The sequence below is a fragment of the Epargyreus clarus genome, unplaced genomic scaffold (assembly GCF_041222505.1).
Source record: "Epargyreus clarus isolate Ecla_fem2 unplaced genomic scaffold, WU_Ecla_fem_2.2 ptg000008l, whole genome shotgun sequence".
Classification (NCBI taxonomy): domain Eukaryota; kingdom Metazoa; phylum Arthropoda; class Insecta; order Lepidoptera; family Hesperiidae; genus Epargyreus; species Epargyreus clarus.
In genome coordinates this window covers 6331536-6348974 of record NW_027332216.1, presented here as the reverse complement: position 1 = coordinate 6348974, position 17439 = coordinate 6331536, and the positions used below count along the sequence as shown (strand labels likewise).

The following is a 17439-nucleotide window of genomic DNA, read 5'->3' as shown; positions in this document are numbered from 1 at the left end:
CTCCGTGACGCTGAATACCCGAAGAACTTTGTTTCGGAGCACTTGCTCGCGAGACTCTATTAGTGTTTGCGGAGTGACTTTCGCCCTAACAACTCCTAAAGTGTAGGCGTCTTGCGCTCTCCTCGTATTAGCTGAACAAACTCGTGTTCAGCAAATGTGTTTCCCGGTAACTTAAAGTACATAATTCCATTTGTTTTGTTTTTTTTTTTGTAAATCATTCTGAATACTAAATTAAAACTCAATTAGAAATCAATCACTTTCTTCTTTATTACTTGTTAATTATTAGTATTCAGTCCAATTTGTACAAGCTCGAGTGACATTCTATATTGGAAGGTACCCGTCTCACGTTTTCGTAAAAAGATTTCCTTACCAACATTGAGTCTAGACTAGTGTCTTATTAAGCTTCGACCCGAGCTAAACATATTCTCCGTGACGCTGAATACCCGAAGAACTTTGTTTCGGAGCACTTGCTCGCAAGACTCTATTAGTGTTTGCGGAGTGACTTTCGCCCTAACAACTTCTTAAGTGGAGGCGTCTTGCGCTCTCGTATTAGCTGAACAAAGTCGTGTTCCGGAAATGTGTTTCCCGGTAACTTTAAGTACGAGTACATAATTTGTTTTGTGTTTTTTTTTGTTAATCATTCAGAGTACTAAATTAAATCTATCATATACCTATAAATAACGCAAATCTTAACAAAGTCTCTAGAGATGTAAATTATTTCACAGGATTTCTTTGTAAGTAGAATGCAAATATGCATTTAAGATTTTTGAAATACACTATTAAATTGAAATGTTCAAATAATTTTCTTTATAATAGGAAGTTGAATTCCTGAGTGATCAAATTACTGTCTCAACTCGTGTGCTTATTTATAAGTTTCAGTTCACATGGAAAATTATTAGATTTTTGGTTATCTCTATAGAAAATATCGAGAACAACTTTATTTCATTGAAAAGCATAGAACGGAAATTTTGTGCCCGAAAAGGTACGCACAAATATACTAATTTTCATATTTCACTGCTTTTATAAACATCACAGAGAAAGAAAAACAGTACCAATAATAAGAACAGAATATTATAAACCATTGAAATAATTTATAAGCTGAATAAACTATTTATTACTCGTGAACTTAAACATGAATAAAACATGAAGAACTTCGCCTCAATGCATAAGTTGCTTCGCGCAGCTTCTGCTATTGTTTGCTTATAACTTCCGCATAATAATTAAAAGTACACTTTGATCCTGTGTTAAAGTGTTAATTAGTTTTTATTGCGTACATTGTGATTAGTTAACACGATTTTCGAAGAATTTTTAAAATTGCTACATCTAAAGTTTATCAACACAATTAACATATTAATCTGTAACGTTTGGTATAAAGCTCCGTAGTGTAAAGTTACTGGTAAGGACATTTATACAAGACGTTCCAACTTAGTTTTCAGCTTTTGTATCAGACAAGAGGTCATTTGTATCTAGGACTATATACCGCCTATATATATAGGACGTTTACTACATACTCCATCATTATCAAAAAGAGTGTGTCCACTTATGTAAGTAAGGAATTATAATTATTTAACACAAAAAATAAATATAGGTACCTACCTATTTTGTTTCTGCAACAGTCGCAATTTACTAGCCAACATCATTTTATGTGTGTTATAAAAAAATCTCATATTTTTTTCATAATGCTATTATAAACGCTCCAAAAATTATGGTGCTTTTTTAATAATGCGTTTTAGATCAAGTGGTTTAGTGTTATATAAATACCAATACCTACTGTTCTAAGATGGTTCAGATAGTTTAATATAGTAATAATATTGGTACTTACTGTTAGTAACCCACAATCGGCGTAGGATAGCAACATCCACCATATGTAACACCGCGCACATGATGACCGCCGCCAGCGCCGCGCGCGGGATGAAGTAGAAGTACGGCGTTAGCAACGCGAGCGTTAACAACACTATAAAACCTGTAAAGAAACATTTTTTAACTAAACATAATATATAATATGGGTTTTAAAATTACTACACCAATAGAGAAAAATCTAAAACACATACGACACAATATTATAGTTTTTATAATTATACAAAATGCAGGTGAGAAAACTTCGATAGCGTGATTCAGACGTGTAGCGCCATCTACATTATTACATTACATATTAAAAAGTCGCCACAGCGTATTAAAATGTAAACATAAAAAATTTAAAAATCTATCTGTAGTGAGTGTACATTAAGTTTTTGTGACATTTAGATACGTACAGTCTCGAAAAGAAATATGTATTTTCTATGTTTTAAGGAAATATTTTTTATTTAAGATCGAAGTAACATACTAGCGTGTAATCCGCCTGATTATAAGCGATGACTGCCGCCCATGGACTGTAATCAACTCCATAAAGAATTTCTACCTTAGTCGATTATAAGATAAAATGCCAACCTTGACTAAAGTTAGTCACAATAATAATTGCAATAACATAACATATTTTTATTTGCTATAAATTCAAAAATATGTTCAAACATAATTCACAAACATATTTCAAAGCCTCTACAGCTAACCTAACTGAAAACTTTAAGATTTATAAAGGTGCCATTGTCACTGCTACAATAAGTGAAAAATGTCACTAAAACTATGTGGACATGAATTATACACGCAAGTATTTATTCCGTTAAACTATTCCAACTAGACCAGTTTAAGTAATTTACAGGGTGTTTTAAGTAACTTGGACAATTTGAGGTCGCGCGGGGCGGCAGATGTTGGAATTACTTAATAACGACGCTCGCGGAACGACCTCTAAACATTGACAAAGTATCTCAATTGTTGTCAAGAACAATCGTCGAAACATAATAACGTCCTATTACAAAGTTCGGTTACAAAGTAAATTGAAACCGAGTAATAAATACCGGTATAGAATCCGGCGGCGGGGGTCCTCACGCCCGAAGCGTCGCTTACAGCGCTGCGAGTGAAAGACCCGTTCACTGGGAAGGAACGGAAGAAAGCGCCGACAATGTTGCAAGCGCCTAAAGCGACGATCTCTTGAGTCGCGTCCAAAGTACTGCCTTTCGCTGAAATATATCGAATTGCGAACATTGTAGAACTGTCGACGTTTTAATGGCCCGATTCGGAAAAGATAGTAATGGCCCCACGATCGTAAGATACCATTTCTCGATAGAGATAGCCTTTGTCGCTATCGAAAAATGAGTGTGGGGAATTTAATTACTTAACCTTTTTGAACATTTGTGTAAAAAGTTCCTATTCTATCGATAAATATCAGTCTTTTTTAATATCCTTATTTTATAGGTTTTAAGATGAAATTAATAAAATCGCAATTAGACACCGCCATACTACAATAATGCTATCATTGTGCTATTATCAATCATTTATTTTTCTTTTTTAATTTATTGAAATGTTAAGAATCTTCTTTAAGTTATATCCAATTTCTTTTGACCAAAGCATGAACCCGTTCCTTGAAATAACTGGATTACCATAAATACCTGATATCAAAATGTCAATAACAAAACAAAATAATTAATAAAACAAAGTATTTAGAAGTAAAATTTTTAAAAGCAAAATCTGCCTAAAGTTTACAAATTATGAAATACTTACAGAAAGCTTTTGCGATGGCAACATTGGATATGACTCCAACCAAGGGCACTACCAATAACCCGGAGCCGAGATGCGCCAACATTTCTGCGCCAGTAACCGTCGTATTGCCCACAATACTGGAAAATGGCGGCACTTGCGGCTTGGGTAAGCCGGGTGTGATATTGCCTGTTACACAAATACGAACACAAATTAATATTTTAATAAATACATGATTTAGTTATAGGTATATATTAATATGTATGTTAGTCTGTAAGGTATATATGATATGGACCTTTGTAGTCAATTATACTTTATCATTAGTCAAGTATCTTTGTTTAGATTGCCTGAAATAGATGATTAAATAATAAATACTCACAAATATGTTACGAGTATATCAGAGAATTCTACGAATTTTGAAGACATCATCGTTATGATGAGTAATGATGAGGCTAGAATATAATGGCGATTCCCTTACAAATCGCTTCTTTCGCTTCACAAGATAGGTGAAGGTTAAACAAATCAAATAATAAAATTCATTTCACGAAATATACGCTACATTTGACTCTAGACTAAAGAATATGATCGTCAATAAACATAATCAATTAAGACGTAGCCATAATATTTCATGAAATCCTTGGTACGAAACATTTACTATTATATTAAAAGTCTCTAATTTGTAACATACTAAGAAAAATACTTACAATTTTATACGAGATAGTCGTTACGTTACCTACATAACAGTCTCTGTTAGACTACATATTAAAGTATGGACTAAACTCTAAACTAAAACTTATATTAAGGTTAACTTTAAAACAACGAAACTCTATGTTTGTCTGCCTCAGAAATAGTTAGGTATTTGATTTTGTATTTTATTGGACAATCGTTAGCAGTAGCAGTAGCTCTTGTAGTCATATCTAGTTTTACTTTCCTATAGGCAAATAATAAACACCTACGATGAAGTAAGTTTCGTCACGCTTGTTCCTTTTATACCTAAATTTAAAAAAAAAAGTGTGTGTGTGTCAGCTACGACGCACGATTGGAGTTTACTCCTTACGAACGATAATTATGATATATATCGAATAGAAAAAAAAGGGTAAATGAACGCATCTGCTAAAATGATAAGAGAAACAAACATATATCTGTAATTATTCGGATTATTTATATTACTTCAATAATCCGTATTACATAAAGTATGTTACAAAATAATATAAACCAGCGACATGTATACATGTCCGAAACGAAATGTACCGTAACCGTCCACGGACATGTATACATGTCCGAGTTTAGCACCTTCGTATTTGGCTTATTTTAAATTATCTATGTTTTATTTGTAGCTAAAAATACTTTTAATATGTAGTCTGTGAACCTATTTTACCGATACAACGCATTCCTTATGACATTTCTATTCAGTGACTTCACTGGTGTTGCGCGTAAAGTGTGGATATATATGTTTGTCTCTTTCTACATAACGCCTCAACTTTTCGTGTTACACTTGATTTTACTCCTCATAAAATTTCCGTACCGGGCCTTATAACTCAAATCGTTTCTTAAGGAGTAAACTCCAAAAACGTTTATATCAATTTAGTTGTCCAATATTCTATGTTCGTTCAAACTCCTGGTCATTTTGTTATGATAAAAATCCGGTTGTTACTATTCACATAAATGTTTGTTGGTATGGAACAATAGAGCAAGATACAACGATATATCTGATATTCTGAGAATTTTACTGCAAATTCTCGCACATAATCATAGGGCTCCAGGAAACCGTCGTATAAGTAAAGATCAGCGGACGGCCGCCATTTACGATCTCCTTAAACATTTTCCACTCCATTTACGATCATCTCTTATATACGAGAGAATGAAATATAACTTATTCAGTCGCCGTCATAGTTTATATCCTACATAGTGAGAACGTTATACCGAAACATTTTTGATACTTTGGTTATTTACGCTTTGCGCCTTGAGGGCGTAACGTTTATGTTTAACGAGTCTCGAGAGACGCCTATGATATGGGAAGCTGTCCAAATCCACAGCGGTACAAAAATGATTTTGAATATATCTAATACAATTGTGTGACGTATGAAAGTGTTATTAATAATTAAACTTTTTTTTTTGCCTATTTTCTTATTTTAAATACTAATATATCTCGTAAAGATATTCTTTAGTAATTTTACAAATGAATAATATTAACAACTTTTTTGTTGTTCATTTTTTGTATTTCTTTGTATTGATACGTATTTACCTGAAAATCCAGAAAAAAAATCATTAATACGAATTTTTAACTTGTTAGGTTAATAACGTATTTTAATAAAAATGTTTATACAATTTATATTATGTTAAAAATATTTTACAAATACGTACTTGTATCATAATTTTTCGAACACATGATATTATGGTTCAGTGCAAGATTGTTCTTTACACGATTTCTAGCAATTCATGTTTATTTATTCGTTATATCTCGAGGGAGCACCGCAGTGTATATTTAACGTCCCTCCCGAGACGTGGCTATATTGCGAGATGTTGCGACGATATGTTTATCGTCCGTTTTATCTTTTACATTCAAGTGCATATCTGTAAACTTTAAATTGTAAATTGCAAATTGCAGTTGCAAACCATATACATACATAAGAATTTTATTATACAGTTCGTCTGATGCTGTTCACTGCAGTCCTGACTTCAAAATATAATTTTACAGGACTTTCTGACTTCACGGTACATTGCAGATTTGCACTACCTTTTATATGGTGATGCCCTTTCTACAGTAGAATCACGAAGAGGTGAAATATTTTTTTAATTGTTAACACTTTCCTAAGGTGGTAGAACCCTTTGTGGTTCGACTCCGGCGGCACCACCGCCACACCTATTTCTACCTAATAACAGCAGTGTTAGGCGCTGCTGTGTTCCGGTTTGAAGGGTGTGGTAAGGGAGACAGACTTTTCCGAGGCGTTCCAGCTTAGACCTCAGGGGTAGCGGCGCATCTGTGGCCGACCGCAGGTAAAAATATCTAATCCTATCTGGGGTTGATTACAGATGTCCATGGGTGGCAGTAGCCACTTACCATCACCAGGACTGTATGCTCGTCTGCTACTCCAATATTATAAAAAAAAACTTACTAAACCCGTAGCTACACTAGGTTTCCATGTATTGTAAGTGCCAATAACACACACAAACGAGACCCAGTTTCAATCGTTAAGCCACTACCTTTCTTATTTGAAATAAGTTATTACATTAACTAGTACGATTCAAAATTCCAATATATTATGAACATGGAAATGTTGATATAAAATCTTAGCTGCGAGCATCAAGGGATCAATCTTTATCCTAACGGATAAAGTCCGCCAATACAGATACAATCACTACCTTTCTCATATGCGGGCTCCTAAGCCGAATATATCCCACACGTATATCATATTGAAGAGTATAAATCAAATCTTGTAACTCTATTTCCATCTAAAGAGATACCTATATATCCACTTGCTATTGTAAACCAATATGTAATTAACGCATGCATATTTCTTTATACTTCCACAATGTTGTGATTTTTAAAATACTGTCTGTACCGTACCTACATAAGTTCTTATTTGTATTTCTCATGTTAAATGAATTGTATTCGAATTAGAAATAAATGTCTTAAACCATATATTCATTTCTTATTAAATCGCTATCCGTATTTGTAAGATTGACTACAAACTGACGAGCAATATAATTTGAAATGCATGTTCTATGATTACAAGGAAATCAGTTCATTTCAATATTGAAACATTGTGTACGCGACTTTCAGGTAAAATTACAATTTACAGAAAAAGATAGCCGTAGATATATTACGTTAAATATTGAACACCATTATACGGGAACCTGCGCACAAAAATGAAGTAGTAGTCTATTCTGTACATACTAATAATTAGGGCGAGCGAAGCGAGTCCTCTATAATTCGAAAATCTTGCAAGCTTTCCATCCCTTTTTTGAAAAAACTACAGGGCTTACAAATTTGAAACTTAACATAGTTACTTAAGGTCATGTCTAGATTGGACCAACACGATTGAAATAAGGTTTTGTACACAAAAAAAAAACACCTTTTTATCAAATTTAAATTTAGTGTAACATTGATGGCTGTATGACTTGGATTAATTATATCGTTTAAATAATGACAGAATAAAAAAATGTCATGATGAATACAGACATTTTTGACATGATTATGTCAATCAAAAATATGGAAATGGTAGCGTGGCAGCGTTTCATCGAGGTTTCACCGGCGTATTTTAAAATCGTTTTGTTTCAAGTTTTTCTTTGTTTTATAATATAGGAGTATCAGACGAGCATACAGTCCATATGATGGTAAGTGGCTACTACCGCCCATGGACATCTGTAATCAACAGAGGTCGGCCACAGATGCGCCGCTCTACTATCGATACTACTAATACTAAACTGGAACGTCTCAGATAATTTGTTTTTTAAATATATGAGCGCAGACGAGCATGCAGTCCACCTGTGTCGCAAGTGGCTACAGCCGTCCATGGACATTTGCAATCAAACCCAGATAGGATTACATATTCCTACCTAAGGTCGGCTACAGATACGCCGTTACCCCTGGACTAAGCTGGAACGCCTCCGAAAAATATGTTTCCCTTACCACACTTTTCAAACCAGAACACAGCAGCGCTTAACGCTGCTGTTATGAGGCAGAAATAGGTGTGGCGATGGTGCCGCCGGAGTCCAACCACATAGGGTTCTACCACCTTAATTTAAACTATCCGTCTGATTTATTTAGTGTCCAATAAAAACTTATATTTACAATATGCATAGCGAAAATGTACTATTTATGAATGATTATTTTGGTTATGTGGCTTCCATATAAAATTTACGTATCATCGTATCGTACATCAATATAGCTCTGACAACTAAGTATAGTATAGCCAAATAACATATCTTTATGAACTGTATTCTCCAGGTTATTCTGATGTACTTATAGGTTGTAATATACTTGTATATATTGTTGTATATATACGTCGTATATATACTTAAAAAATATTTTTTTACAAATCAGATGCAATGATTTTATAAATATGACGGAGTTTAGATACCAAGGATAATCGCAAAAAAAATTACATTCCCAAAAAAATGGATCTAATATACCACAAGCATTTAAAGTGGTTCTGGTTCTGAATCAAAGGTAGCTTTGCTCTTCATAGGTCTTCTGACGAAAGGTATATTTAATAATTTATTGCTAATTAATAAGTGACCACATCATCTTTGCTGATATAGCATCTTAAACTGAATATACCCTTCACGATACGCGAGCCCTTATAAAGCTGCGCTTTTTGCTAGTACTTTATTATGAATGAAAAAAAAACATTACTATTGGATATAATACACGAGCGACTGTTTTGTGGTACGTTGGCACTACCGCCACACCTATTTCTGACTAATACCAGCAGTGTTGCGTTCTGGTGTAAAGGGTAAAGAAGACATTATTTTCCGAGGCATTCCAGCTTAGTCCTGATCAGTAGGAGCGCATCTAGGGCCTCAGGTAGCAATCTAATTGTATGCGGGGTTGCAATAACCACTTATCATCAGTCGGCTACTCCTGTTGTAGATAACGTTTCTTACCTGTTAATATCAAAGGTTCATCCTTAGTCTGATGGACAAAGTAGGCCACAGCCGCCGCGATCACCACGACTACGGCGTTTCTCGACACACCAACAAACCACAGGGTTCTCTGCATTATGAGAGTGCTACGTCGACTTTTCTCGTCCTGTGGGTCCTTAAGCCGTATGTCTTTGAGTGCCTGCAATATTATAATAAATTTATAAAATGAAAATAATTCTTCAAATTTAGAAAATATTATAATCGTTGGTAGATAGATTTTATTTAATTTTTAGTCACTTAGATCCTTAAATTATATTTTAATGTTGTTTAAAGAATCTTAAACATTTTTGTTTTTTCAGTAGTACGAAATTTGACTTAATCGAATAATTTTGGCCTAATGTAAACCTAGCCTAGGTTTTCATGACTGATTGATGACTATGCATTTTAGAACTTAATAATCCGTTTGCTTTAATTACAAAGCAATCAGCAATTATATGAGAAAATCGTCGTACCTAACAGCTCTCCAAAAACGAAAATCCGATATCAATACCTGTTATTTTATGTCTGATAAGTATACTGATATAACATGTATCGATATAGCATACGTATCTTTATACCAGTATACCTTATATTCACTCAGAATATTATACCTCATCGTATCGCGATCGCGACCAGCTGTTACGAACTACATTGCGCAAGGTTCTAAGAAGGTTATTTATGATTCTTTGTAACTGTAATCGCCTCTATATGTAAGGAATCCTACAGCTATTCATATGTTAACTATGACATAAGTAATGGAATTCGATAAAACGTATTAATGTTAAAAAAATACTATTGACCGATTTTCCTGTCGCGTGTGTTTCACAACCACACGCGCGTCCCGTCCGGACGTCATTTGTATCAGTTGTATGATTGTATCCTATCGTTTTATACGCACATTTGTCAACAAGAAACTGCAACTTGTGATTGCGAGAGGGACACGCGTGTGGGCATAAACACGCCTGACAGGAAAGTCGCACGACTTTACGATCGTCATATTGTAGCAGTCTACACATCAGTCTGACACGTAGAATATAACAGATTAACCCATACCCGGACTGACGTCTTAAGGATGAATTAAGATGTGTGTTCTGGGTCTGGGTATTTTATATTAGTCTATGTGAGTCTGTGACATTAACAACCCGTGGAATGAGTGTAAAATACCTATTTGGCAGTACATGTTTTTTTTTGGGAAAATTAATAAATCAATACATATACCTATATGTTCTGCTATTTTACTCAAATAACCTTATTTATATGAATCGTTGAAAGTGCAATTTACTCTTTGATCATATTGTAGCACTGTAATCCTACAATTTGAGTTTTCTCGATATCCCAATTGTCAGTATTTAATAATGTTTCTATGGGAGCAGTGCCTTACTGATGTTCTATTCGGATGGAATATTCAGTTCATTGTATAACAATCTCGGGCAGATGGTGTAGATTGCACCGAAGTATGAATATTGTATTATTGTATCTAAGTATATTCTATTAACTTCAAAAAGCTTTCTAAATGTTTTATAGTTTCGTAGCTTAAGTTTATAGTCTTATTCTTAAAAAGACTGATTACCATAAACATATGGAATAGACAATTACGCTGAAAACTCAACAACATTGCTACCTTTAATAGAATAGAATGCAATATCGATTTAATTTTTGAAATGTAGGTAATTCAAATTAGATAATGAATTCACTGTTCTAATTATTCTGTTTAAGAGTATAGATCCTTGTCGGTAATAGCAACATTTATTAGTACTTAGTTCATACATCAACGTTCTCTGATTGATTGCCCAAATATACATATGTACCTCTAATTAAGAAAATTTCCTTCGCCATAGTTACAAGAGATTGCTACAGAAACTCCCCAATCTCCCTTAGAATATTCAGCTCATCCGACAGCCATCTACGTCAGCTGTTGCGGAGTTGGGCGTTGTTCCACGTAAGTCATTTATGATTTCAAGTTAGCAGTCAGACTCGTAATGCGAATCTATGTTCTCGAATAGATTATCGTTTCTTGGAACAATATGTTAGGTGTATGCTATAACAAATAACTAGCTATAACATACCGTAATGAGAATTCATCGGTTGAACAGTAATGTAAGAAAACTGATCTTCCAACTTAGAAGCATCCATTAATAACACGAGGTAATTTTGGCAATTTTTCGACCGGGGGGTCGAAAAATGGGGGGAGGGGTCCCCTCTTGATAAGACATCGGGAGACATCAAAATCTTTGCAGGAAAACCATACCAGCTACATAAACTCTTGTCATTTTAGATATAAGACATTGTCCTAATTAACAATTACAGAAAAACGTAAAGATAATGTAAGATTGTTATTAATAACAGTAACAATATTGTTTCCTATCAAGTAAGCAATTAAACAAATGGATGTCCTCTCTCTAGAAAAATCTTAAATTGTAAATACATAAAACTCTTACGCCATTTTTCCTTCATAGCAAAAACTGATTGCGAAGCCGTGAACAGCGATAAAAATACGTATCTGTACGCAAATATTTAAACCATCCTTGAAGAAGGTTTGTTTGATCGATCGCACTTAGAGCGTCTTTTTACTTAGTTTGAATACAAAAAATACTTGCATTCAGATACAAGTTCTGAGATGGAATTCTCAATAATAACACGGTCTGTTGAGCTTCGTCCACAATTATATTTACAAAGAAAAGCTGCTACGTACAAAAAAGAAATTTACATTAAGGACTACAAAGAGAAGCAATAATTAAACAATTTGTTTTCGGTGAATAACGTTGTACAAGCAACGGTAATACAACAATGAAATCATTCTGTTGAGTGACGTAATTCATATTGCATTGATGGTATGCTAGAGAAGTTACACTTTGTTTCCCCACTGTAGGTACATACACATTCTAAAGTTCTAAAGAAATAGAAGTAAGTTATATATTTCTTCAAAATTATATTTTAGGCATTCGTAACGGAATCACGGAATTAGATAATTCACACTTTATTGCTTAAAAATACTGTTTTATGACAATATTTTAAAGGTCTAAAAACATTCCATAGCCCTAATATGAAATTTAATAAACCCCTTTAACTTAATATAAATCAGTAAATGTGAATAAAATGTCTCTCAAAGCATATTGTTTTTTGCCTATTTTGACTCAAAGATAAAAGGTTAAAATCCAGGTAAAAATTACCAACGTCTTATTTCCTTAACTTTAAATATAACCGATAACAATGGCGTTACGGCATTTTATCTTCAAGTTCTTTAGCTTTTTAGCTTTATTCTGTTATCTCTTCGACAATACATTGGTAGAAAGTTAGGCACTTGAGATGTAACGAGTTGTAAAACTAGCCGCACTTCAGAGAATAGCATTTATATTCGTAACTGTTATTGCCGAGTCGAATAGCTCCCTTTGGATTTTAATATTAATCTACAAGATTATTGCATGGGGACCTAGTTACCTTATATCTTTTATACATAACACGCAGCTATACGTTTGTTATCAAGCCCGTGTTTCAGAATAAATGTAGATTCTATATACCTCTAATCATACAATGATCGTATAATTACAAAAAGAAATCGAAAATTAATTGAAGAATATCTATAAATACGGATATCTATAAATTCTCTGTTTTTACATGCTGAATTTGCTTTATGCATATTATGCGCATTCCGATTTCAGTGTTGCTGGAAGAGATTTCATTTTGAAATAACCAATCCTTTCTACTGTATTCCTATACTGTTTGTTTTCAATTACTTTATCGTGTAAAAAACATATAAAGTAAGGTAAATATGAAATAGCAGTTGAATGAAATGTTAAAGAAAATTTATAAAGCATATTTTGCTATCTACAAAATTAAGCTCATATTGCTTCATCAGACTATCTAGACTCTGAGTAAAGTAGAGACCCGCAATACTAGCATTGAAATACATACTCATTTGAGCCGATAAAAAGTAGACTAATTGTCTCATAATATTGAACACTGTATTTCGTTCTATTTACATCAAAAAATATAAATATAGCGTAAAAAATAAAATTTAAAAATAGCGTTAAAACTACAGCCAGAACCCTACATTCAAAACGGCACGGAAATTCGATATTGAAGATCGTATTGCTAAACTTTCACACAATATTGAACAAGTATGGTATATAATGTTATTTATATAGAACAATGCAATAATAGTCTGGCAATATAGCAAAGTGAGCCGAGTAGTCTCGAGAGTGTACGTACAGGACCTGCATTTATGGTCGATATAATCTTACCTATCTAACTGGTAGTTACACTATGTGATTAAGTCTTAATGGTTTTATTTGAATACATACAACTACTCAATTTCAAATCTAAAATTGAAGTTTATTTATTCCCTTTATTTATTTTTTCCTTTCTATTAAAATAATGTCCTTCAATGTTGTGTTGAAAATAACGTGTAGGGTAAATTAACATAATTATTTAAAATAGAAGTATTACCATCGAAAGGTCCAGATACTTGTCAACATTTAATCCGTATAAAAAAGGTACAAGTATTTAACCAGTTATTAATTCGTCGGTACAGTTTCCATATACATGTAAAAAATCTATTAATACTGCGTATAGTATACGTATATAAAAATATATCTACTGGCGTGGTTAAGAAATAACAACAAAATTTAAAAATAAATAGTAAAGCAAAAATAAATAATTATCTTAGAACTTTCTTCGGGATCACTTAAAGGTTACACTCTTCTGGTTCTTGTAAATCATGACAATACTGGCTTATTGGCAATAAATTATCAATTATTTCTAATGAGATTTCTCAATGTTCTTAAATGCCGAAATGTCAATAAAGCCCGATACAAAAAGGAGGACGGAGACACGAGCGAAATAAGCAATTAAACAAAAAATATCCCTTCCAAATGAAAATGTCGAATGTTTTTGTACAGTTGATAATAGAATAATCAGTCAATGAAATAGAATCGTCTAATGGAGGCCACTTTTTATAATGTTTTTTACAGTGCCTTTTATATTATAAATTGGCGGAAGTCATTACGGCTCAAACAATGCACGCAATAATAACTGCAATTATAAAAAAATTGGATACTCGACAAAATATGATTGTAGTGCAAAATGAGCTACATTTAAATGTTGAGTTGTTTCCGCGAATAACGTATAATGTTCACAAAAGCTTATTTCAGGTATCGTGCAAAATTCAGCTAAATTACGAGGAAATTCTAAAACTCGCAGCCACGAGGCGAATAGAACAGGTACATGGAACAAGTATTTTATGATAATAGGCGGTACTTAATATATTGTGTCATACTACATTCCACATAGTTTGCGTAGTATGTGGTGGACGCAAGTATCTCTTACTCAATATTTGTCAGTCAAGTACTGCGTATTATTAGTTAAGTATTGCGGTGCGATAATTGTATTAAAATGAATGTTGTCGCGAAGTGGAAATAATGAATGTAATTTTATAGAAGGATTGATAATATTGTCTTTGTGGCATATTGAAATCTTTTTAATGCCTATGTAAATGACACCAATAACAAAACAAACACTACAATACACATTGTAGTTAGCATTACCATCAGCATATTTGTAACTGATTACAAAAATACTCTCAATTCGACTGTATTCTTTGTATATAGTTTTGAATATAAGTTAATAAATAAAAAATAATATTTAGATATACAATTATTATATACATTTCACTCGAATAAAAAATAATGTAATCATTGTACTAAGCGTAGGTATTTTAAGAACAGGTATTTGTATCAAGTATCAAAATAACAGTTATAGTTGGTATCTGGTTGGTTGGTAACAGTTATAGTTGGTAATTTACCTGGTACGTGAGACCTGTAGAAAATATTATGGATTCAGTGGTCCAGGTATTTAACTTTTCATATTTTACTCCATATGGATTTTGCATGCTAGCGCTTAAATTTTTAGCTATGATTTATAAGTTCACTACAGTCGTTAACGAAGCAACATTCGCTAGTTCAGTAAATATTAAAATACGCTTAGCTAGTTCTGATTGAATAATAACTGGAGATAAAATTATGATCGTCAATATAGAACACCTCTCCTAATACTGAATGCTTCAACTGTTTTGTAACATTATATATCTTTTATCTTTTTACACGCTTTTTATTAGCTTCACTTGTATGTTTGTCAGTGAGTAACTCCGTTTTTCAGTAGAAAGAGATCAACATACATCCTTATCTTACCCTGCATGTATGAAAGAATGAAATAGAATACCGAAAGCTTTTTAGTTAATTTTATCATAAAAGCGTGTTTTTTAGTTTTTTGAACTATATTTATTACTAACACTTATTTACAGCTATGTGATTTGAGTAAAAAATTAGTATGCAACTATGACCTTTGCACTAGAAGAAGCAGCTCTTCATATTGTTTTTAAAAGCAAAATTAAGTTGAAAGTCAGCGAATAAAGTTGATCACAAATACGTTTGTAGATACTTCTAAAAACGCTTCACACAAACACGTGCCTTACGGTACGTTACTTACTAACTTGTTATTATGAGGCAGTAATTAGGTGCTGCCCAATGAAATCATGTCCAGTTTTACCTTTAAGATTCATAACTGTATTTAATATTTTAACTACATTTAATATTTAAGAATGTACCTTCATTCCCATAAGCACAATGCAGCACGCTAAGCCGAGCAGCGTGTCCTCCATTTTCGTGTCCCCAATATGTCGGAAAACTTCCTTCCAGGTCGATATGAAGGTTTCCGCGCTGAACTTTAGCCCCAACAGGCCTTTTATCTGCGACGATGCAATTGTTATCGCGGCCGCCGACGTAAAACCGGAGACCACTGGCAGCGAAACGAATTCAACCAAAAATCCTGAAATGAAACCCCATTGTTCGGTGGCCCAGCTTTCGAAAATAACTACGACTAATTTTCATTGTTCGAAATGAAATGTTTTCAGCGGATTTTCGGGCAACTAGCCCATTATTGCAATCTGGAGCGGGGAACGGAAAAACCGTTGACAGATTGTAGGTATGCACGAAATATTATTCCGTACCGTTTATAATTTACGGGGAATTACTGTTATTATGTACTTGATTTACGCTACAAATATGTGACTTAAGAAGTTAACAGTAGCTTCGTCTGACTAACATTTTTTTTCTTTAATGATATTATAAAATGCATGACACACACATGACACATGAACACAGCATCATAAAGATAGTTAATTTCTAATCAAATTTGCTTAGTAAATACCAAACTAAAAAAATTCATGACTCAAACACATAATAATGTCATCTTTCTGTTGTACATTTAGTAGTTAATCATGTGAACTAATGATATGAGTAATGTTTGTACTTGAATTATTTGTATCAGATGTGTATTCAAACATCTAATAATAATTAAGTGTTTCTGTTTTATGAAAATACTAGATGACCCGGTGAACTTCGTACCACCTAATTATGAGTGACTATCTGTACCTCGTGGTTTCACTCGTGTAATTTATGTATTATGTCCATAAACTACTGGTAAATATTAGGAAATGGCCACAGGAGAACAGGAAAATAAAAAATACAATTAAATAAAATTCACTCTACCTCTCTGCACTCTGTTATTTTTTTACCGACTTCAAAAAGGAGGTGGTTATCAATTCGGCCGGTATCTTTTTTTTATGTATGTACACGAATTACTCCGCCGTTAGTGAACCGATTTTAATAATTATTTTTTTAATGTGTTATTTTTTATTGTAGGTTCTAATGAAATTACAAAGTCAGTGCATCATTGACTATTTAAGGGTCTGATAATGTGGGTCGGAGACAAAATATGTAACTCCTCAACCGATGGGGATATTTGAGTTGTGTTTGAAGATATTTGGTGTAAGTTCTAACGAAATTGCAAAGTCAGTTCATCATTGACTATTTAAGGGTCTGATAATGTGGCTCGGAGACAAAATATGTAACTCCTCAACCGATGGGAATAATTGAGTCGTGTTTGAAGATATTTGGTGTAGGAGGTTCTAATGAAATTGCAAATCATTGACTATTTAGTTAGGTTAGGTTGGAACACATAAGACAATATAAAACTAAGCGGGCAGGGCGCGGCAGCGCCCTGCGAGCGGGCGGTTCCAATCAATGTAAATTCAGACCGTACCTTAATTCATGATCACGTTTATACAATTTTATATTGTATTAATATAAATGTTATTATGTCATCACTAAAAATGGTAAAAAAAAATTTAACAAAAAATACAACCGACTTCTATGTCACTACATATTAAAAAATAATTCAAATAAA

The 17439-nt window shown here is 33.2% G+C and overlaps 1 protein-coding gene across 3 annotated transcripts in view; it reads right to left on the bottom strand.

Annotated features, from left to right (window-relative positions):
• Positions 1-17439, bottom strand: part of LOC140744274 (sodium-independent sulfate anion transporter) — a 57461-nt gene that overhangs the window by 20247 nt on the left and 19775 nt on the right. For all 3 annotated transcript variants that reach the window (XM_073075825.1, XM_073075824.1, XM_073075826.1), the window contains exons 4-8: positions 15800-16020; positions 9181-9358; positions 3595-3759; positions 2892-3053; positions 1823-1963 (exon numbers count right to left, since the gene is read on the bottom strand). In XM_073075825.1, coding sequence (XP_072931926.1) covers positions 1823-1963; positions 2892-3053; positions 3595-3759; positions 9181-9358; positions 15800-16020 — 867 coding nt within the window. The remainder of the gene's footprint in view (positions 1-1822; positions 1964-2891; positions 3054-3594; positions 3760-9180; positions 9359-15799; positions 16021-17439) is intronic.